At 40.6% G+C, this 23,115-nt stretch overlaps 1 protein-coding gene across 1 annotated transcript; it reads left to right on the plus strand.

Moving 5' to 3' along the window:
• The first annotated feature begins 6,023 nt into the window (after positions 1-6,023).
• ipo9 (importin 9) lies at positions 6,024-21,852 on the plus strand. Its single transcript, XM_053316304.1, has 24 exons — positions 6,024-6,264; positions 8,881-8,942; positions 9,083-9,169; positions 9,276-9,477; positions 10,828-10,916; positions 11,118-11,204; positions 11,392-11,511; positions 11,782-11,882; positions 12,264-12,322; positions 12,441-12,592; positions 12,678-12,776; positions 13,496-13,602; positions 13,773-13,912; positions 14,318-14,480; positions 14,824-15,050; positions 16,316-16,464; positions 17,260-17,388; positions 17,608-17,883; positions 18,031-18,197; positions 18,512-18,645; positions 18,835-18,954; positions 19,244-19,360; positions 19,525-19,601; positions 20,509-21,852. The coding sequence occupies exons 1-24, from the start codon at positions 6,105-6,107 to the stop codon at positions 20,617-20,619; spliced, it is 3,135 nt and encodes a 1,044-aa protein (XP_053172279.1). The 5' UTR covers positions 6,024-6,104; the 3' UTR covers positions 20,620-21,852.
• Positions 21,853-23,115: the final 1,263 nt, after the last annotated feature.

Consider the following 23,115-nt stretch of genomic DNA (forward strand, 5'->3'; position numbering starts at 1 on the left):
CCCCCCCCCCCCCTCCACCCCCACCCAACCCTCACCCGCCCCACCACCAACACCATCACGACCAGTTAGCCGATCACCCCTCCACTTCCACCGACTTCACCAAACAAACGAACCGAGTGAGCGAGCGAGGGACTGACCGCCCGCTCGCCCTCCCCTCCATCCCGATACTCTTCCTCTTCCTCCTCCTCCTCCTCCTCCTCCTCCTCCCGGTAACATGATTTCAGAAGAAGCCTATAAAACAGAACAGTGGAAAGACTTTAAAAAAAGAAAAAAAGAAAACACAGTTAACAGTTTCATCATCTATTAGCCAGGAACACTGTATCAGCTACACTTTGACCCAGGAGGGGAAGACTGGAATCCCTCAGTGCAGGCTATCCCTCCTTTTATCTCTCTCTCTCTCTCTCTCTCTCTCTCTCTCTCTCTCTCTCTCTCTCTTTCTCTTTTGTCTCTCTTTCTCTCTCTCTCTCAGATATATGAATAATACACACACACTTGCAGGTACAAACACACTACAGCAGTTTGTCTCATATCACACACACACACACATAAAAACACACACACACAGACCTTTTTCAAACCTTCTGCTTTTAACAGTTGGCAGAGGCTGAATTAAATAATGCATCCTGAGAGAGAGGAGTTTATTCACCGCGTGCTGAAGACGAATCAGGAGAAGAGAAAGGAAAAGAAAAAAGACGGACACAGTGGAAACGGACGGAGGGGTGGCAAACTGATAACAGAGGAGGGCTGTGAGCCTTTTTTTTTTTTTTTTTTTTTTTTTTGTACCCCGGGGACGGACTTATTGACTAACGTCTGCCTGTGGACGTGAGCATGACTCGAACATAAGACCACATGGCTCACATGACCCAGTCAAGGAGGGATGGATGATAACAAAAAAAAGAAAAGAATAAAAAAAGAAAAATACCATACAATGCATAAAATCATGCATACCAGTGAACTTCATGCAGTGCAAAAAATCCAAGCTATATATATAGATATTTATATATGTGTGTATATAAATATGTATATATATAAATATAAATATTATATATTCCTGTAATAACACAATTCAACTTTTAAGTTTTTGTTAGTTTTTACCCCATGTTGTGTGTTGGTGTACACTGTGTGTGATCTGCCTTTGTGCACCATTTAAACCCCTCTACCTGCCCACACACACACACACACACACACACACACACATACACACAAATATACATATCCTTGACCCCCGTGCCCCTGCTGCTATTTGACAACTATTCAACATATGAAAAATAAAGGAGAGGATTTATTTAATAAGGAAAAAAGAAAAAAAGACGCAAAAGGAAAGCATGAAGTAAATGACTTATCGAGACTGGATGCAACATTTATACCTGGGAACACACACATACACACACACGCTCCAGCCCTCATCAAAACCACACACCCCCCTCCCACCTTTCGTCTTGTTCTCTCACCTCTCCCAGTCCCTCTCCCTCCCTCCCTCCCCCTCCTCCCGGCTTTAAGTACGTCTGTCTTTATTTTACTGCTGGACTATTATTCTTGTACAGACTGTAAAATGTATTATTTTGTACAACTTTATTGAAGACAAAAAAATAACTTGTAGAAGATCCCTGTGCCTTGATCACGACTGTACGTGTAAAAATGAGCTAATATGTAAGTTATGTTTCACTGCGCTGTACAGCTGGACGGGTCTGTCCCACCTTGTCCTTGCTAGCTCACCCCCCGCTGGGGGCTGGGGGAGGGGCAATCGGATCGGGGCGGAGGCCTTTCGTCTATTGCTATAGTTTCCATCCCCCCTCCCCCCCACCACATTTGTTTGTTCGTTGATTCATTTGTTTTGCTTTGACTCTCCTCTGGTTTATATAATAGGATTTGAAAAGAAAAAAAAAGAAGAAAAAAAAAAGATAATCAGACACACCTTAATGCTGTGTAGTGAAAGATACTGAACCCTAACACAATTTAATATATATAAAATATATTTCAGATTTTATATTTTATATATATGAACTGTACACTTATATCTATCTCCCTTGTGAGCTATCCCCAGGTTTCCTTTGCTTTCTGTCAGTAACATCTGCATACATTTTCAGAAGGTTTTTTTTTATTTTATTTTAGCTTTAACTCTTTTGAAGGAGAGGGGAATATCCAATTGCAAAACATTGCTTGTTTCTACATAAACCAAATTCTTTTTGCTTAAACAAGAAGAAACGGCTGTATTAGTGTTTGGTTCATTCCTAGGCTCAGCACGCTCGGTCCTCTCACCTGATGTCCAAATACGGAGGACCACAAGTGTCACAGAAATAGTAACAAAGCGTTTTATTCATCTGTATCTAATTCTACAACATTCCTGTTCTTTTTTATTGTACAATCAGATATTTAGTGAAAGGTAATGATTAGTATTTCTGTGACACTTGTGGTCCTCCGTATCCAACACGCCACACGCTGTAAGCTGGTCAACATCGAGGAATCTGACTGGTTTCAACCTTACTACTTTTACTGAACTCACACATTTTCTTTCACATATGGGAACATACAGAAGCAGTTAGAGCGTGATTTTCACCAACATTTCAGATGATGTCTGTTTTATTCCTCATGATTTTTGTCACAGATACAAAGATGGTCTCATATTACCACAACCTGGCTATGAAGATAATGGTGACAAAAGGGCCTTGTTTCTCAAATGTCTCAGAGTTTGATGGTTGATCGAAGATTACACACTTTCAGTTTGGTCTGAAAGGGAAAATTGAACACTACTTAATACCCTAATACATGCACCAGCCCAGCAGAGGGGGATATTTGCAAGTGGTAAAAAAAAAAGTGCATTTTCAGACCTTCTCACCTCTCCTGATGACTGCAAAGGACAGCGGAGATGTAGACGTCGACCCACAACTGTCACCACGTCACACAAAAAACACTGACTGGGTTCCTCGTCGTGTGCTATCTTAATATTCAAGTGTGAAATGATTTGACTAATTTTCAGAGCAATCTGTGTCTCCAGATTCACTTTGGTGAGTTTAATCCATTGGAGCTGTAACAACGACAGAGATACACCCACTCACCTGTGTTCTCCTTTAATGCCACACAGGCTGCAGAGATAACTGAGAGTCATTTTAGCTAAAAGTGAGAAAAAAACACCTTGATTTTTCAGTATTTGCTGGTTTTCTGTATGTCTAAATTACCCTGAACCATTTTGTACAAAGACTTAAATTACAGGTTGGAAAACAAACATGTAACACAGTAAAAAATAGTGAAAAATATTGCAGTAAAAACACTCCTGAGACACACACAGGTACATAAACGTTAAAGGGTCCAGGTGAATTTTAGATTAGTTTGGTCTTATTTGAGTTGGCCTGAACATGCCTGACTCATCGTTGATGGCACACAGTGTTGCAAAAGTAGTAACATGATGAAATGACTGGACTTCTGGATGAAAAATGTTAACACCACAGAAGATCAAAGCTCCTCCTTAGAAGACTGAAACGTAAGAAATTCAACCAGCATGTTAAGATTCTCCATCTCCATCCAAAAAGATTTAATAAGAGATAAACATGTCATCCTCATCTCACTGCTAATGCTCTGTTTCCTTATTGGAGCGACAGGGTTATGAGGAGAAACTGGTGGTTCCTCCCTCAGTAACATGACCAACAGTCACTTCCAGGGTCACAGTGTGTACAGACTTGACTGTCACGCCTCACAGAGAGAGTCATTCATTCATTTAACGGTGGTTTAAGGTTTCTTTCGTCCATGTAAAGAAGGAAGAAGTCTGTAATGAAAGGCTCTGGCTCCTCTGAGAGCTCAGGTGAGATTATACCTGTGAACAGAAGATGCAGGGAGGTTTCACAGTCTCAGGCATCGTGAAATATTTTAATGTCAGCCATTTAAAGTGCTGTTAGAGGTGAAAAACTGTCCCTGCATCATCTTCTGCCAGTTGAAATGTACAGTATATGGCCAAAAGTGCTTGGATGACCATATTATTACACATATTACACCTCTATGTGATTTCTGAGCATCTCACTCCTAGATTATGACCATTAAGATGCTGCTATAACAACCTCCACCATGAAAGATTGTCCCTGCACTAATGGTGGAGTAAAGATGAGGGTGTGAACAGTTAAATAGATGAGTGCAGACCAGTCAAGCTATTCTACATCAAACTGGGAAAACATTTCTTTACGGGTCTAGCTTTGTGTTTCTGATTTTAAAAAATGATGATTTTCACAAAGCTGTAAGCACACTATAGCCTAAAATGTGTGGTTTGTGAGATTTCTCTTAGTATGAACTAATGGGGCTTTGCCTGGTGTGAACTGGGATGTCGACATACTTTTGGGTCTATAATATAGGTGAAGTCAGGTAATGTGGGAAATAAGGTTTTACATATAAGGTTTTGTTTGGGCTTTTTACATATTAGCAGCCAATCACATCAAAAATCAAAACATGTTGTTGCATAGTTGCTACAAAAGTCCTTTACATGAAACAAATATTCAGATTGGTCTGAGGTAACCAGGATGGGTGAAACAAAGACTCATAATGTAACGGATCCCAGAACTTGGAAAGGTAAGCTGTGTTGTTAAGTTGATTTTTTTTTTGTAATCAAAATATTTTCACAATACACTTTATTTTTTTATAGGAAAGGTTTTTGAGTGACTGCCTGATGCATTCACGTAAAATGGGACATTTTACTGACGTGTTTCTAGGCTATCAGGTGCTATAAAATCATAAGTTATTATGCTATAGTCATATTACAGGTTAAATCCATTCATCAGTGCATTCAGTAACTCATTAAATGATTAAATCATCAGTGTAACCTAACTATTCACTAAAAACAATGAAAATTGTCAGCTAATTAGTAAAAAAAAAGGGTTAAATGAGCCTAAAATGTCCAAAAAGTCAATTTTCTTAGCACCTAAAATTAAATAAACCATCAGTGAATGTCCCATTTTACTTTACCATGAGGTATTTAGGGTTTTTTGATGTGTTTGAAGGTCCAAAGTATTTTACATGGCAACATATTTTCTTAATAAAAATATAGCCAAGATCCATAACATAAAAAAAGGTCATTTTCATAATTTTAGGAAGTAATCTACCAAAGTGTCTCACATCACCTGACTTAATTCGTCATTGCACTTATGACTACAATAGTCAGTGATGTCAAAGTTTAGCAGTTGTTGGGGTGTGGTCCACACTGCAACATGCAGGCAAGTTGTAATCCATAGAGGGCAGTGCAGCAGCAGGTTCTGATTTTAGAGATTGTAATCACAATTTACAGCAAACATATTCTCAGAGTGGACAAAAATTTGTACTGGGATAGCATCAATAACTTTGGTAGGTGACCGTGTAATATTTCAGACAGGATAGTTTCATATTTTTTCAAGTCTGTCTTAAAACAAAAGTCAGGGTTTGCTTGCTTTTAAAATGTCCCCTGTTCATACTGACCATAAAGAGATCTGATCTGAATGTGTTCACAGTGTCATGCATGGGTAATTAAATCCACAGTCCTCATTTTGAGCAAAGAAAAAAGTTTAAAAAATCAAATGGAAGCTTCAGCCATATCAGTCAAATAAAGTGGGTATCATCCACAGTTACTGTCTCACTGGACTGTGTTTTGCTGTTCAATTTGGCACTAAAAAGACTAATTTTGGAAGGTATTGGTTTGATTTGACTAATTTGGACAGATGAAACCTGATTATGTTGAAATGAATTTATAAATACACTTTGCATGGAGGGAAGATTGTGGATTTTGTCCACCAAGTGCTTTATGAAGAGATTTCTTCATGACCAGTGTGAACAGGAGGAATATTACAGCAAGAAACATGTGTGTCAATGTTCATTTAAGGAGACTTTAAGAAGCTATCCTTTTAAAACAAGTGTTTCCCCCGATCCACTGGAGGGAGCCAGAGTTTAAAAACAAAGACACACACACAAACACATGCACACAAAAAAATGTGTGCTTCCTCTGTTTCCTCCTGCTAAACCCCGCCTCCACGTTTCCATGCATTGGCGCGCTTCGCTTGTGTGCTGGCCGTGGCGCTCTGCTCCTCCCCGGGTTGCTGCTGCTGCTGGTGGTGGACTGACTCCATAGCGGGCTGCCGGTGAAAACACAGCAAGACATGAGTGTGGCGGGTAGTACTCGGTCCGGTTCGGCCGCCGGTCCGGTCCAGCAGGGACTAAAAGAGGCTCTGATCGAGACGCTGACGGCCATCCTGTCCCCAGTTCAAGAAGTGCGTGCCGCCGCGGAGGAGCAGATCAAAGTGCTGGAAGTGACAGAGGGTGAGTGGTAGAGCCAGTAGTTATCGGCTAGCTACTCTGGGATGCCCCTCACTCAGTCACAGTGTGGGGTCCTCAGCAGAGAGAGAGAGAGGCAGAGAAAGATAGAGAGAGAGAAACCATGCGGGCTGCTTTCATAGTTGCTAACTTTGACTGTGTTGGCTAACTAAAGGTTGAGGAGTAGCTAACAGTCAGAACGCGTTAGCCAGGTGGGGGACTGTCTCTGCTCCCAGTAGCTAACATTAGGCCATGCTGTCAACAAGTTAGAGATGACTCATTTTAAGCTTAATAAATCTCATGAAAACGTGCTATCCTCCCCTCTGCTTCTACATGACGGAACAATTCCCAGCTAACATGAAACTAGTGTAACGATTAGCTAGTGAGTTCATGTTAAAGCACATGTGGAGGGTGCGGACCCCGGCCTCAACTGCACAGCAACAGGGTCTACTCTTCAACCCCCCTCCCACCTCCCCAAAGTAATAAAAACATGTCAAGTTCTTGTAAAATGATGTTATAGTTGTTATATTCTCAGTTAATGCACGGGGGGGAGAAGCGGTGAGCTAATTATTGTCACTATAGCAACAGCAAAATCTAATAACGTCACTTGGTAACGGGGGGGGGCGGTAGGGGGGTATGACAGCTGTCGTCCTGGTAAGTAATTACCGTCTAAACATCTTAAAAACTACAATATCTGTCAATTTCGTTTCCAAATGAACTTATTACACTCCCAAAGCTGGCTCTTATTCATTTGTCACACGGTCCCTATGGCAACCTATTATCGCCTAATTTGACACATTTTCCCGCGAAGATGTCTTCTGAAGGGGGGAGGGGGGCTTCTCCCGAGGGTCCCGCCTAATCTAACATATATAAACATATAACATAATAAATGTGTGTTAGGTATATGATGTGCTCTTCCCTCTCTCCTCCAGTCCAAGCTGTGTTGACAGAGTTGGAAATGATGCATGGCCTACATTCAGAATCCAACTGTAACATAATGTCAGCACAGTTGCACCTTGTTTCTCATGTGTATAGTTATTGAAAGTGTTATGAAGGTGTCTAGTTAAGTGTCTGAAATCATGTCAAAGGAGGCCTGAAATGGTCTGGCATCCAGCTGAAACCAGTGTGACTTTACCTGATGCATTTTGCTTAAAGTCTTAAATTGTGCGTTTTTCTTTGCACATTTATGACAGAAAAAGAGAAATTAAACCAGTTACACACTCAAAAAATCCATTGCTATTCTGTTGCTGTGCAGAAGTGGCTGAATTAGTTGATTTTCCGTTGTAACTGGCATTAACATTTGTCATTAAAGATTTCAAAATCATGATGATGGATTTGTAGGGACCTTGGATGTTGAACTTTGCAATATATTTTATGTAATATCAAACTACTGTCATTTATTTGACAATAAAACAAATTAAACGGGATAGATGCAGGGTGAAAAATTTACTTTTTGTCCATCGGCCATATGGTTAGTGAATATTCAGATTTGATCAGCCACTCATTAGATAACCATTGGTGTTTTTTTGGCTGATGAGTGAAGCAGATCATATTTTACCAGCATTCGACTGGTGTGTGGTGCTAATTTTGTTTCCTGGAAGGATGGATGGACGGACGGATGGATAGATGAATGGATGGATGGATGGATACAGTACGTAGTGGCTGTAGCTTATTCTCATTTCCATTGTCTGTCCTGCAATCCTCGTGCCGCTGGTCAAAGGCTGATTGTGCGCACTGTCTGGCGGCTGTGCTGCAGTGTCGCAGCGAGGCCGACCCTTTCCGCTGGCCCCTCTCTTAGGCAGCCGCTCTGTAGGATTGTCAGCACTAACATTGTCTTCTGGCGCCTGATGTCACTCTTAGTAAAACCCAGTCAGAGAGAGCTGAGGTTGATGCTGATTCTGAACTCTGTTTATCTCTCGCACTCTGCATGCCTGTCAGGCCAGGTTCAGACCAGCAGGCTCTGAGTTATTGCAACGTTTTTATGATGTTGTTTGTCACTTTTTATGGTGCAGGAACCTTTCAGCAAACATACCTGCACATTTGTCATGTTAAGCTTCAGCTAAGAAACAGTCACATGTTTGTTTGTTTGTTGGACCACATCCTCCACAAAACTCTGCTTGTTATAATAAGGCTTACTCGTGTTTTCTCATTTGGCATCGTACAGTCGATCCTTGTCATCATCAGTTATCTTGTGTTCCCATGAGTTCGACTGGGAATGTCCTGCCATTTCATATTTTAAAATAAAGACGCAAGTTTCCATGTTTTAATAACAGGGAAAGACTCTTAAATGTCAAAAGTTAAAACAAATGATCTAAACCTCTGGCAATATAACTTAACTTTTAAACCTGAAATACATATTTGAAACATAAAATAGTGGATTCTAGTCAGCATTTGCAGCCTTTCGATCAGTCTAATAGTCATTACATCCACACTGTATGATTCAGTGTTATGGAAATACAAAGTTTTATTATTCCTACCCTTCTCCCTTTACTTGATATAATTCCCTTGTGTATTTGATTGCAGTAAGCCGTGCACTGAGCTTACACTGTGTACTATAAGCTGGATTCTTTTTTTCTCAATTCATTTATTTTTGTCCTCCTTCCTAATTTGCCCATGTTGTAGAGTTTGGTGTCCACTTGGCAGAACTCACAGTTGACCCTCAGGGAGCGCTCGCCATCCGTCAGGTGAGTGGAGGACAAAACCAGAGCAGACTGCTTTCCTGACATTTTTGATCTTGATTTGCTGATGTGTTGTACATGATTTTAACAGCATGCATTACTGTTGTGCTACTTTAATTAAAGGCTTCTTTCTTGTGTGTTTGCAGTTAGCATCAGTCATATTGAAGCAGTATGTGGAGACTCACTGGTGTTCCCAGTCAGAGAAATTTAGGCCTCCTGAAACCACAGATCAGGTAAACCAATCTTCACCTTACATGCTTTTATTTATTTTTTTTGCTATCTTTCCTCACCCTGACCTCCAAAAGGATTGAAGCTAAAATCCTGCTCTCCCCCCTCCAGGCTAAAGCTGCTATTAGGGAGCTGCTGCCCGGTGGTCTGCGGGAGGCGATCAGCAAAGTCCGTTCCAGTGTTGCGTACGCTGTGTCGGCCATCGCTCACTGGGATTGGCCTGAGGCCTGGCCACAGCTCTTCACCCTGCTGATGGAGATGCTGGTCAGCGGAAATGTCAACGCTGTGCACGGGGCCATGAGGGTCCTCACAGGTGTGTAATGATATACACATGAACACACACTGACGCTCTTCATGTACGTTTTCTAAAACTGAAGCTGTCACAATATATTGCAATACAGCGCTGTAGACAAGCCAGCTGCAACAACCATGTAATGTTCTGTGTTTTCTTTTTTCATGACTCTCCACTCTTCTTAATTTAGACTTCAGTGCATGTGTATTGAATGTTTGGCGGTAGTTTTAGCGCTTCCAGCCAGACTCCATTCATAAATCACAGGCGGGACTTGGTTGTAGGCCAGCATTGTTTCCCGCCACAACATGAATTTATGTGTTCCTTGTGTTAGTCAGGTACTGCCACTCCATTCAGTCAACACACAATCAGACTAACACGCACATTGATTTTCACACAAAAAAAAGGCACCAGTACCACATAGACTGCATACCATGCTGTTGAGCCACCCTGAATCAATGCAGGGGAAATTCCCAGACTACGACAGCTAGTCTAAAACATGCTGTTAAAACCTGAGAAAACGTGACCTAGATTTAGAGAGAGAGATTTTTTTTAGGATGCAGTGGAGACGCTAGTTCAGGAGAATGCAGTTTTCTGTTTATTTTTCACAAGTGGAGCAGCAGTTTTCATTATTAACATTCCTTGCTAATATCATCCAATGCCAGTAAAATGAAATATTCAAGTTACCTCCATTTCACTCTGTCAGGAACCTGAAATGAAACTCTAGTTCAACCATTAAATGTATGATGCTGCATAAAAGCATCAACATGTTTATATCACTATAAATCTACATTCAGCTCATAGTAATTTGTATTTTTAATTTATAAACTTGTGTTTCTAATAAATGAACACCATTGTTAGTCACGCTTCTGATATAATTGTAACGATGTTATCTTAAAAATATTTCTAGCACATTAAATCTAAAATGAATGCATGTGTAGTTACAGGCTCATGTTGCCTTCACGTCTCAAATAACTTGAAATGTAAAAAGACAGCTGGCATCAAATCAGTGCTTAGTATCTACTAAATCATTAGTTTAAGGTATCAGAACAGTTTCAGTGGAGAATAATAAGTGGGCTTCCTTAGTATCTGTCACCACCATGTTGTATTTTACATAGAGTCGAGTTATTTGTATGTATTTATAAAGCACCTTTCATACAGTGGTTGTAACTCAGTGCTACACATATAAGAAAAACATTAAAATGAAATAAAAAAAGGTAAGACATTAAAATGCACTTGTACACTGAACATACAGGATGTCCTGTTTCTCTGTTTCATTTTGAAGAACACTTGAATCCACCTGTAAAATCATAATTTGAGCAACAAATGTGTATTTTTGTAGATAAATGCAACAATCTTTTTATGTGTTTTCAGAGTTTACTCGGGAGGTGACAGACACACAGATGCCGCTGGTGGCTCCAGTCATCTTACCTGAGATGTACAAGATCTTTACCATGGCCGAGGTGCTGCAATGACTCTTCTTTAACAGTATAGGAAAGAAAAGATGATAGGCATTCATTGTGAAGAGACCTTGTGAAAAGTTAATGGATAACTGAAGTGTTAATTAAAGCAGTGTCTTTTAGGATTTATTTTTTGTCCAGATGCATACATTTTGTCAAAATAACAGTGAGACCTGCAGTTCATTTTAATGTTCATCTCTGCAGGTGTACAGTATTCGCACCCGATCCAGAGCAGTGGAGATATTCACCACCTGTGCCAACCTCATTTGTGCTATTGAGGAGCTTGAAAAGGTGAGACAGTCACAGCTACATTTGACTTTTGATTAAAATTAATAAGTGTTGTGCTGCTCTAGTTACTCCATTATCACAGTTATGTTATTTTTTTGCAGAAAGGAAGTGATGTGAATGTGTAACTTGTTGATATACTGTGTTTTTTTTAAAATTGTAACTGTTCCTCTGTACACGTGTGTGTGTGTAGGGTGCAGCCAAAGCGTTGATCTTCCCTGTGGTGCAGCAGTTTACAGAAGCGTTCGTGCAGGCTCTGCAGATGCCTGATGGACCCTCGTCTGACAGCGGTCTGAAGATGGAGGTCCTCAAGGTGAGAGGCATGGAGTCGGTGTTTAATGGGACTGTCAAATGTGTCAAAATATCAATGACAGACATCTTTACAAAAGTTTGGAAAAAATGTTGGTGTAGTGAAAATGTTAAAAAATAAATACACAAAATATGAAGTTGTAAAATCTGCGCATGCTGTATATTTGAGCTGAAGTGTGATTGTGAAACATGGCAGTGTGAAGCAGAAGTCATGAGATGTATAACAGCTACAACTGAGGCTTTAAATGTCTTTCTTCTTCTTCTCCTCTCTCAGGCAGTGACAGCGCTGGTAAAGAACTTCCCCAAACCCATGGTGTCGTCCATGCAGCAGATCTTACCCATTGTGTGGAATACGCTGACTGAAAGTGCTGCTTTATATCCTTTTATAAAACCAGCTGTGTACTAGCTACTGTCTTGCTGTTACAGTCACTGATGTCCACAAGTACCAAAGCTTTGCTGTATCCATTTGGGCTAAAAAAGCAGTACTTAACCATAGTTAACTTAGTTTTGAGTTCCTTGTGGTCTGAGCTTGTGTTGTTTTTTTGTTAAAAAAAAACTGCTTCTCTAAACCCAAAATCCACCTCACTGCAGCGTCTCGTTCTGCTTTGTGGTAGTTACCTGCTTGCTCAGCATTTTTTCAGAAAGAAAACATTGCAGTGGGCTGTGATGGACACCTACAGTAAATTCTCCTTTTCCAAATTGAGAGGAAAACCTGAAGCTAAGGAGACTGAAACTGTTCCTTAACCACATGTTCACTTATGTAAGAACAGAGGTCAATGACACAGAGGAAGTGGATGATCCAGTAGACTCAGATGGTGAGCATCTGCTCTCATTGCCACATATAACACGGGACTGGCAGCAATGACCATGTTATGAATTCACTGTAAAAGCACCCTCTCATTTTATGTTTTTATTGTGTTTTTTGATTTGCAGGTGAAGTTCTGGGTTTTGAGAACCTGGTGTTCAGCATCTTCGAGTTTGTCCACACGCTGCTGGAGAACAACAAGTTCAAGAGCACAGTGAAGAAGGCTCTGCCCGAGCTCATCTACTACATCATCCTGTACATGCAGATCACAGAGGACCAGGTGAGGAAGGACTCCAACACGTGTGGTAGAAGTAGCTGGTTGTGAAGTAATCAGGCCTGATTGTTTTGCCTTGTTGTCTGTTCAGATCAAAGTATGGACAGCAAACCCTCAGCAGTTTGTAGAAGATGAGGATGATGATACCTTCTCCTACTCTGTTAGGATCTCTGCTCAGGACCTGCTGCTGGTGAGAGAAAAACATACAAATTCATAATAATTCTACATGAATATGTAACATACATATAAGACTCTTAAAAGCCCAAATTAGCCCAAACTCCTTTACTACATCTCACCCCTTCTTCATCTTCTTAAATCAATCTATACTGGTCTTGTGTAATTATATAATGGTGTTTTTTCTACACAGAAATTCATCTTTAGCCTGAAATGTAGTCTCTCTCAAAGTTGACATTTCTTAAACCCAGTGCTTTCTAAACTGTTCAGAAGGACACTATTTTTGTCTTATAAGGAATACAATTTTGCCTCATACCATTCAGTGAATTCATAATGGAAGAGCCAGAAGAATTTGACAGTAGTTGAGTTTTGTGTTGCTATGTACAGATAGTAGAGGATAGGAGGACATTCATGCCTGCTAGGGGATTTTTTTCTACATGTAGTCCTGGAGAAACATGCTGTCATGCTCTCCTCTTTCCTCTCCTACACACAGCCTACGCAGACTCCAATGTCATCTGCTAAGTTGCTCTACTCCTTCTTAAGGGTTGTTTACTATGAACAGTGTGCGTGTCTGTATGCAGAGTTTAAACATGAGAGGGCTGAGCAGCGTAGCCTACATGTAGAGCAGGAGTCAGAAAAGTCCTGCCTTCATAAGTTTGCAGTGATTTTATAAGAATACTCTATAGTCCAGCCTGAGAGTGAGTATAATGATTTGACTTTGACTCGTGCTTGCAGGCTGTTGCCACAGAGTTTCAGAATGAGAGCGCAGCAGCGCTGGCAGCAGCAGCGACCAGACACCTCCAGGAGGCAGAACAGGCCAAGAACAGTAACAATGAGCACTGGTGAGGAGAGACTTACGCTGTCTTCTATCTCTAAATGACTATGTTCCTGTTTCTGTTCTTCTGATTTTGTGATTTTTAGCTTCTTCTTTTCTGGTTTCTTTGTGTCTGTGACAGTACACGCATTATGCAGGTGAGACAAATCCTCAATGTCTCGTATGTTTTTTTTCCAGGTGGAAGGTCCATGAGGCCTGTATGTTGGCCCTTGGCTCAGTCAAAACCATCATCACAGAGAACGTGAAGAACGGTCGCATCCAGTTTGACATGCACGGTTTCCTGGCCAGTGTTATCCTGGCTGACCTCAACCTGGCAGGTGAGTCCTAAACTGACCCTCACAGGGTTAAGGGAAGTTTATGATACTGATGACTTCAGATGGCCTGAACTACAAGCTTCATGAAATATTCCCTCAAGATAGACACAACAGTAGAAAGATCTCTGACAAACAAACTGACTTTGATAAGTTTAGGATGAATGGTTTCTAAACACCCTGACAAAATGTTAGTCTTCTGTGGTTTTTGTTTCTTCTTTTTGTTGTCTATTAAACACCTTTTCAATGTTATTAAATAAACGTATGCATTTCTACATTATTGTAATATTTTTTCTTGTAAATTCTGTCAAAACAGCACATTGCTACAAAAATAACCAATAAAAAACAAATCAATTATTTCTCCATCTTATTTTTCTTCTTCTCGTCTTATTCCTCTTTTCCGTTGACCAGCGGCTTCTCCGTTCCTCCTCGGTCGGGCTTTGTGGGCGGCCAGTCGCTTCACAGCAGCCATGTCTCCTGAATTAATCCAGCAGTTCCTGCAGGCCACAGTCAGTGGCCTCCATGACAGCCAGCCACCTTCGGTCCGCATCTCAGCAGTCAGGGCTATCTGGGGGTGAGCAAGATGTGTTTTCAAACAGTTTTTTATCCCAACCAACACCCAGACACACAACCCTTGTGTTGTTTTAGTGATCTCACACAGCAAGCATGAACAGCTTTATCAGAACAGGCTCAGGCACACTGAGGAACATTTGTTATTGGACAGGCTGATCATTATTTAATGTAAGGATAAACACTACTACATATGGTTTTTAGGCAAATATTATAATTATTTGATTTCATTCAAGTTACAATAAGTATTTTAAGAGTTAGAAAAGGTTGATAAATGAACATAAATATATAAAAATGTTGAGCAAATTATGATCATTGACATCTGCTGTCAATATGTCGTTCTCCAGATACTGTGATCAGCTGAAGCTGTCAGAGAGCACCCATGTCCTGCAGCCCTTCCTCCCCAGCATCCTGGAGGGACTGGTCCAACTGGCCGCCCAGTTCAGCTCCGAGGTGCTCACCCTCGTCATGGAGACGCTGTGCATCGTGTGCACCGTCGACCCGGCCTTCACCACCAGCGCAGAGAACAAGATCTGCCCCCTCACCATCGCTATTTTCCTTAAATATAACAATGGTACTGCTCTGTCTCCTCTCCTCCCATCCTCTCTAAAAACTAAAACCTGCTGCTTTATTTAGCTACAGTCAATGTGGCCTTTATATGGCCTCATTTTTCCACTTGTGCATAGATAAGCTAGACTAAGTAAGGGAAGAACTGGTATTGTGCTGCATTTCTCTTAGCAAAGTGCAGTGCTTTTTTGGTGTGATGCTTCCCCAGAGAAAACAAGGCAAGGCAAGGCAAGGCAGTTTTATTTATATAGCGCATTTCATACACAATGGCAATTCAATGTGCTTTACATAAAACAGAAAAACATGTCATTTGAGAAACTTAAAACATAAAATTAACCTCCACCCCACCCCCATAATAAAAACAAAGTACAGAAAAATAGAAAGACATAAATAAAATGATTGCAGCATAAAATAATAAATTAGCTTTAAAATCATTAAAAGGACATAGAGTGCAAATGAAAGATTAAAATGTAAAGTGCTTTAAAAGAGCTCAATCATAAGCACAGGAGAAGAGAAATGTTTTTAACCTGGATTTAAAAGTGTTCACTGTTGGGGCTGATTTCAGTTCTGCTGGTAGTTTGTTCCAGTTGTGTGCAGCATAACAGCTAAAAGCTGCTTCACCATGTTTAGTTTGAACTCTGGGCTCAACTATCTGACCTGAGTCAGTAGATCTCAGAGCTCTACTGGGTTTATATTCTACTAACATGTCATTCATGTATTCAGGACCTAAACCATTCAGTGATTTGAAGACCAGTAGCAGAACTTTAAAATCTATTCTATAGCTGACTGGGAGCCAGTGTAAAGACTTTAGAACTGGAGTAATGTGCTCTGATCTCTTTGTTCCGGTCAAAACTCGAGCTGCAGCGTTCTGAATGAGCTGCAGCTGTTTAATGCTTTTTTGTGGGAGTCCAGTCAGAAGACCGTTACAGTAGTCGAGTCTACTTGAGATGAAAGCATGAATCAACTTCTCCTGGTCTGTTTGAGACATAAAACCCTTCACTCTGGATATGTTCTTAAGCTGATAGAAGGCTGTTTTGATGATTGATTTGATGTGACTACTGAAAGTCAGATCTGAGTCAATCAGCACGCCAAGGTTTCGGACTTGGTCCCTAGTTTTTAGAGAGAGTGACTCGAGATGTTTACTGACAGCAATCCTCTTCTCTTTATTGCCAAAAACAATGACCTCAGTTTTGTCCTGATTTTTTTTGTCCTGAACAAACAGAAGTTAGTCTCTTATCTTTTCTCAGGCTCTGTCTCCTCTCTTCTCCTCAGACCCCGTGGTGGCGTCCCTGGCTCAGGATATCTTTAAGGAATTGGCACAGATCGAAGGCTGCCAAGGCCCCATGCAGATGCGCCTCATCCCCACACTGGTCAGCATCATGCAGGCTCCCCCCGACAAGATTCCCTCTGGACTCTGTGCTGTAAGTAGTAAATGATACAAAGATGTAGAAAAATGTTCAGAAGAAGCTGGTTGCATAATCATGATGGGGTCTTTTTTCAGTCCATAACCAGTTAATGGTTGTCCAGATTGGCATGATATTTGGTAATTGAAATATTAATCCCAAATGGATTTATTTTGATTTTGGGGCCTCTGACTGTTTGTCTTGTGCCACCATCAGTCTAAACCTTCCCCTTAACCCCCAAGTTTCCCCATTATGAAGTATATCACAAACAAATATTCAGATTCCACTGAAGTTTCCTGCTCTTGGATAGAAAAATGTTTGAGGTACCAGTATACACCATCGGAAGTGCCTGTCAGATGCTTGAATAGCCATAGAAACACCCCATCCTCCGCACCTTTCTGACATCAGAATTAGAGCTTCATGTGTCCAAATAATTTCTGTATGTTCTCTCTGTAAGGAGAGACTGTGTGCCATTGTTCTGTATTTAAACAATTATCACATCTGATCTCTCAATGAGAAACAAGAACAACTATAAACTATTTTACCTTCAGATATGATTGGACAACACCTCTCTGTAAACTTCTTTTCAAGTATAACAGGTTTTTGAATGTCTTTTTCCTTCAAAACATTTGCATTAACAGACATTTTTCTCCTAAAACTTTATTTTTCTGGATATTTTTCTTATTTGATCAAATATTTCAGGACCAAGCCCAAATCATTGCTTCTACATGGTAATGAAATCAGAGGTTGTTTCCTCAGACTCACAAAAGAATGACCTCTCACCTTCTTTCTTCCTCTCTCTCTGCTCCACAGACGTCCATAGACATCCTGACCACAGTCGTACGCAACACCAAGCCGCCTCTTACAGAGATGCTGGTGTGCCAGGCTTTCCCTGTGGTAGCACAGTGCACGTTGCGCACGGACGACAACACTATAATGCAGGTAAACCCAACTTAGTGTGCATTTCATCCAGACATAAGCACATGTATTCTCTTTATAAAGACTAGTTTAAATAGAATATATGAAGAATGATAAGAAAATGAGCAACAACATGCATGTGATTTCATGTGATTTACTGAAAAACGCATGAGGGAAGTCTGACATCTGTGATTCACTAACCCTCCTCTCACCCTCTCTCTCTTTTTTTTGTCCTCCCTCCAGAATGGCGGCGAGTGTCTGCGGGCGTACGTCTCCGTAGCACTCGAACAGATCGCCCAGTGGAGGGACGAGCAGGGGAACAGCGGCCTCTGGTATGTCATGCAGGTGGTGAACCAGCTGCTGGACCCCAGGACCTCCGAGTTCACGGCTGCCTTCGTGGGCAGGTTGGTGTCCACTCTGATCTCTCGGGCTGGAACCGAGCTCGGGGAACAGCTGGACCAGATCCTCCGAGCCATTCTGAGCAAGATGCAACAAGCTGAGACTCTGAGTGTCATGCAGGTAAGAAAGGAAGGAAAGATGCAAAGTAATTTATGTCCCGCAGCTAGGTCTTTATTTGTTGCTGAGTCCGTTCCAATAGATGCTGTTATCTGTCAACACCTCACTGTTTATCACCTTTCCTCTAATTCTCTCTCCCTCTCTCTGCAGTCTCTTATCATGGTGTTTGCCCACCTGGTTCACTCCCAGTTGGAGCCTCTGCTGGAGTTCCTGTGCAGTCTGCCCGGCCCAACGGGGAAACCTGCCCTGGAGTTTGTCATGACAGAGTGGATGAGCAGGCAGCACCTCTTCTACGGACAGTACGAGGGTAAAGTCAGGTTAGACAACTTTTTCAATACAATTTTAGTTATTCATCCCACAAACTCTAGTGTTGCTCACATCCACTGATTACAGTTTGTGATCGCTCTGATCAATATTATTTTATTACCTGCATACATTTTGTGCATGGAAACATAATGTGAACAAACTGCTGCTACTATTGCTCTACAATCAGATGATATTTGGCTTTAGGGGCTTTGTATTAATTACACCTAATTCATTGACAGTTCAGGCTTCTAGTACAGCTCTAAAACAAAGTTGTGCTCACTATATTTCTGAAACTTTTGTCGTCTTTGTGTTTTATCCCCTGCAGCACAGTGGCTCTCTGTAAGCTGCTGCAGCACAGCCTCAACGCTGATGACAAACGTCTGCAGGACATTGTGGTGAAGGGAGAAGAGATCTACAGTCCTGAAGAGGGCATCCGAACACGCTCTAAATCTGCAAAGAGTAAGACGCTGAACAAACTCCACTTTAATATTTTTTTGTAGCATATTGTTCTGTGTTATGAAAGTTTACACTTTAATATACAACTATAATACTTCATTGATACTGTGATATTACATGTACCAAAGGACAGTGCTTCAGTATATTGCTGATAACACAGTTTTTGTTTTACTGTTTATTTCTCCTCCACAGATCCAGAGCGATGGACCAACATTCCTTTGCTAGTGAAGATCTTTAAATTGATCATCAATGAGCTATCAACAGTGGTGGAGGCAAACGCCAGCAGGGCCAATGCAGCAGACTGGAGCCAAGGTGAACTTTTGGACTAGTTTAAATCAACTTGCACTAGACATTACTTTTACTTTATGGTGTAAATATGTAAATATACACTTGAAATGCAAAGCTTCACTGTGGCTGCACACTCCATCCGTCACATCACCAAGTCATTCTTAGATCATTAAATGCATGATTAGCTAATAAATAGTCTCAGTGAATTTGTCTGGAATCTTGATGGGGGCAGATTTGGTGTCATTTTTCACAAAATTGCAAACTGCAGAAAAGTGTGTCAGACATTTTAATCACCATCTGCTGTTTGTCTCAGACTCCAGTGGTATGTGGGAGGAGCAGGAGGAGGAAGACAGGGAGGATGATGATGATGATGAGGATGAAGGACTCGCAGGGCAGCTGCTTTCTGATATCATCGCCTCCAACAAATACGGTATTCGTCAGCACCTCTGCTATTCCTGTATTCTAGCCTCTTTTCCACTTTCTTTAAATATATAGCTCTCCATGCTCACACTGGTGTAGTGGCTTTGTTTATAACCGTGTTTCTGTTAATCAAAAGAAGTTTCAGAATATCAAATGTGTTTTGTTTTTTTACAGATGATGATTATTATGAGGATGATGAGGAGGACGATCCAGATGCCTTGAAAGATCCCATATATCTGATTGATCTTCAGGTACAGACGCTAAACTGTTGATTTCACAACTTATCTCAAATAAAATCATTAGTTAAAAAGGAGTATTCTGTATGTGAGCTGCTAATGTTCCTATTTTAATAACAACATTAGTGTTTGCAGTGAGCGGGATATGTGTTTATTCTGATGGTCAACTAATAAAGCCTTTTTTCTGCCATTGGTATATTAAAAAATATATAGGTCAGCAAATTAGAAAACTAAAAATGATGATTTGCTAAAAAATGTAAATGTGTATCCACATATTTGTGTTTTGGAGGAAAATAGAGGCACAAGTAAGATCACTAATTGATGTTAGACTGAGCTTAAATATGTTTATTATTGTGTTAAAGAGGCTTTTAACGATCACACAATTTTTAACTTTAAACTGCTGATGAGCAACATTATTTTCTAGGACTTGTATTTAAGTCATGGTCATATCCCCTCTTTTGTGGACAGTGGTTTCTTACCTGTGCATCTTGATCAGTGTCTTCACTAGGGCCCTACCAATACTGGATTTTAGGAGCTGATGCCAATACCAATATTAGGGAGCAACAAAATTCTGATACTGATATATTGGCTGACAATGTTGTATGCACACATTTGTTTCGTAAAGTTCCCTCAAATCTGGTTATCAAACATGTTATTGAGGAATGATATTTTACATTTTAACGTCAGTGCTCTAAAAGAGTAAAAACACAGTTGGGAATCACATCACTATCAGATCCAAGTAGAGCTTCCCTCGTTCTTTACCCAGTTTAGTAAATCTGAATTTGTCCTCGCTCCGGGCTAGTTGTTCCACTGCTCTCCCTTTGTTGACGTATATTTCCCAGCAAGCATCAGCTGAGTCTCACTTTATCACACTGATAGGATCATAGTTGACCTCTTCTTTGTCTCATGTGTCTTTCCCCAGGCTTATCTGACAGACTTCCTGACGCAGTTCGCCCAGCAGCCATGTTACAGCATGTTCTCAGGCCACCTCAACAACGCTGAGAGACAAACGTTACAGTCTATAGGCCTCTAGCCCCACCCTCTGCTGCTCGACATCTTCTGCCATCTACAACGCCCCCCCTCAAAACCCTCTTCTATTACCCCATCACTTATGCTCTCATGATGAATTTAACAACATAGCAAAAAAAAAAAAGAACAGAAAGAAACTTGAGTATGGGCTGATGGGCCTAGCAGAGGAAGGGGATGGGATGGGAAGAGTCACATGCACTTACCCATAATTCCCCTGTTTCTCCCTACTTGTGATGGGATGAAGGACTTTGCAGATGTGAAAGTGAGGAGAATGAAGAGGTGAGAGACTGCACGGGTCTGCTCTTGAAGGGGGTCAGGTCAGTTTTGGGGGTTGGTGTGTCTCCTCAGCCTCCTCTGACATTTAGGAGTGACTTCAGACTGGACGAGAGGATTGAACAAAGAGGTCGAGGCTTCGCGGTGGGCCAGGTGAATCATGACATATGAACGGACTATTTTGCCATGTCCTATTTGTAACTTAGCCCGTTATTTTTGTGTTTCTGTATAAACGGAGTGAAATGCAACATGGAAAACACTTCCTGAAGACTTTACATTGATTTGAAGGAAAGTTGTTTAAAACAAAAAAAAAAAAAGAACTTCCTGATCTTTGGAGAAGGAGAGAAACATTGGCGGCCTTATATTCCAGAAAACTGTTTCTGACAGGAAATGAAAAGCTCTCAGTGGTTTCCAACCTGGGGGTCGGCACCCCCACAATGGGTCGCTGTATGGTAGAACAGGATACGATAAGGAGGGGGGAAAAAATATTTTGGACACACAAAATCAGACCAGAGCTGCAAGGTTAGCTGGCTAGCTGATCAGCAGAACATCATTTAACAAATATTTTGATAATTGAATATATTTGGGTTTTAGACTGTTGGTGAGACAAAACCAGACATTTGTAGATGTAACCTTGGACTGTGGATATCTTTTAACGGATGTTTTTCACTATTTTGACATTTTTTGGACAAAACGATTAAGTGCTGTATCAAAACTTAACTGGTAGACAACACTACGTGTGACAAGGTGTCCCAGGTAAGAAACTGCTTCATTTTAAGGGGTCACAGGCCAAAAAGGTTGGGAACCACTGTCATAGACCAGCTGTCATGTGTCAGTTACGGTGGGTATTTGGGAATTCACACTGTTGCCATGGTAATTCACAGCCTTGTCATTTCCTTGTACCCATTTGAAATTTGGGATGAAAAGATTTCTAAATAAACCTTCCGAATGGACAACATTTCCAGATCGGCTTCCTGATTCCTTTTTTTTCTAAAATCTCTGATCAAGAAACAAAATTCAGTATGAAATTTAAAACCTGAAAGATTTGTGTTAAGATAATTTCTAATCACGCCTCAAACTAACTTCTTATTGTGCTGCATATTTATTTCTATGTGGAAAAAGTTACAACATTCAAGCATTCAATGTCAATAATTTACACATTGCTACATATCATAAATCAGCATTGGGTAAAAAATGGATGACTTTATGTTTTTACTTGATGGTTATGCACAATTTTATACTTATCTTTAGATGTTTCGTGAGTAAATTTGATTTAAATTAAACACACTTGACACTGAATACAACCTAAACAAATACAGTAAACAGACACATAAATTGTGACATGCGCTGGAGGCAGAGAGAACTGATGTTTTGCTTTTAGGTTTCAAGTTGAGGAAGTAGGGTTCAAATATGTCTCGTCTCACAACAGGCAAGTCCAAATCGAACATTTAGTCCTCGTTTTGACCTGGTTAAATATGGGAACAATTATTTATAATTACATGTGGAGCCTCACCATAGACCCTACATTGTTAATTATTAGCCTTTATAATGTGTGTGGAGCTTATAGAATAGGTTTTATGTTAAAGTGGGTCTTAAAACAACAGTCAGGTCTCCATATGAACACTGAGAGGTTTTCCTCACTGTAATCATCCCTCCTGTTTATACTGGCACTGCAATGGAAGCATGAAACAATTAAGAATGAATCTTCTCCACAGAGAACAGAGAAAAGCACAGGTGTAAATAATAAAACTGATGATGTTACCTCACTATTACGCTATCATGGTTTAAAAGTCAAAATGTCTGCAGTGAGAAAGGCTGTAATAAAGACTTCAGAGTCCTCAGGAGAGGTCTAATTAGGCTGAAAGTATCTGTTTGTATGGCCCTGAGGTAGTTTTTGTTTATTTATGCGTGCACTCTTTTTAGCCATTCATTTACCTTTTTTTTAAGTGGATACCATAGGTGGATACCCTCTGAAAACTCTTCTAACGCCTCACATGTATAGCAGCCTACAGATCCTCCACCAGGGGGAGCTGTGAGCAGCTTTTCTTTGCATCCATCATTAATCATTAAAACAAAGATGGACTGACTTTTGCTGCAGCCTCACGTAGCTTTAAAATGACCTCCAAGTGTTTGTATGTATATATTTTAACATTCAAACCAAAGCATGTACAATACGAAAGTGTTTTTATCTCCTACTACTAGTGGACTTTTAAAATATTTTGTTTTT

This window comes from Scomber japonicus, chromosome 3 (assembly GCF_027409825.1).
Source record: "Scomber japonicus isolate fScoJap1 chromosome 3, fScoJap1.pri, whole genome shotgun sequence".
Classification (NCBI taxonomy): domain Eukaryota; kingdom Metazoa; phylum Chordata; class Actinopteri; order Scombriformes; family Scombridae; genus Scomber; species Scomber japonicus.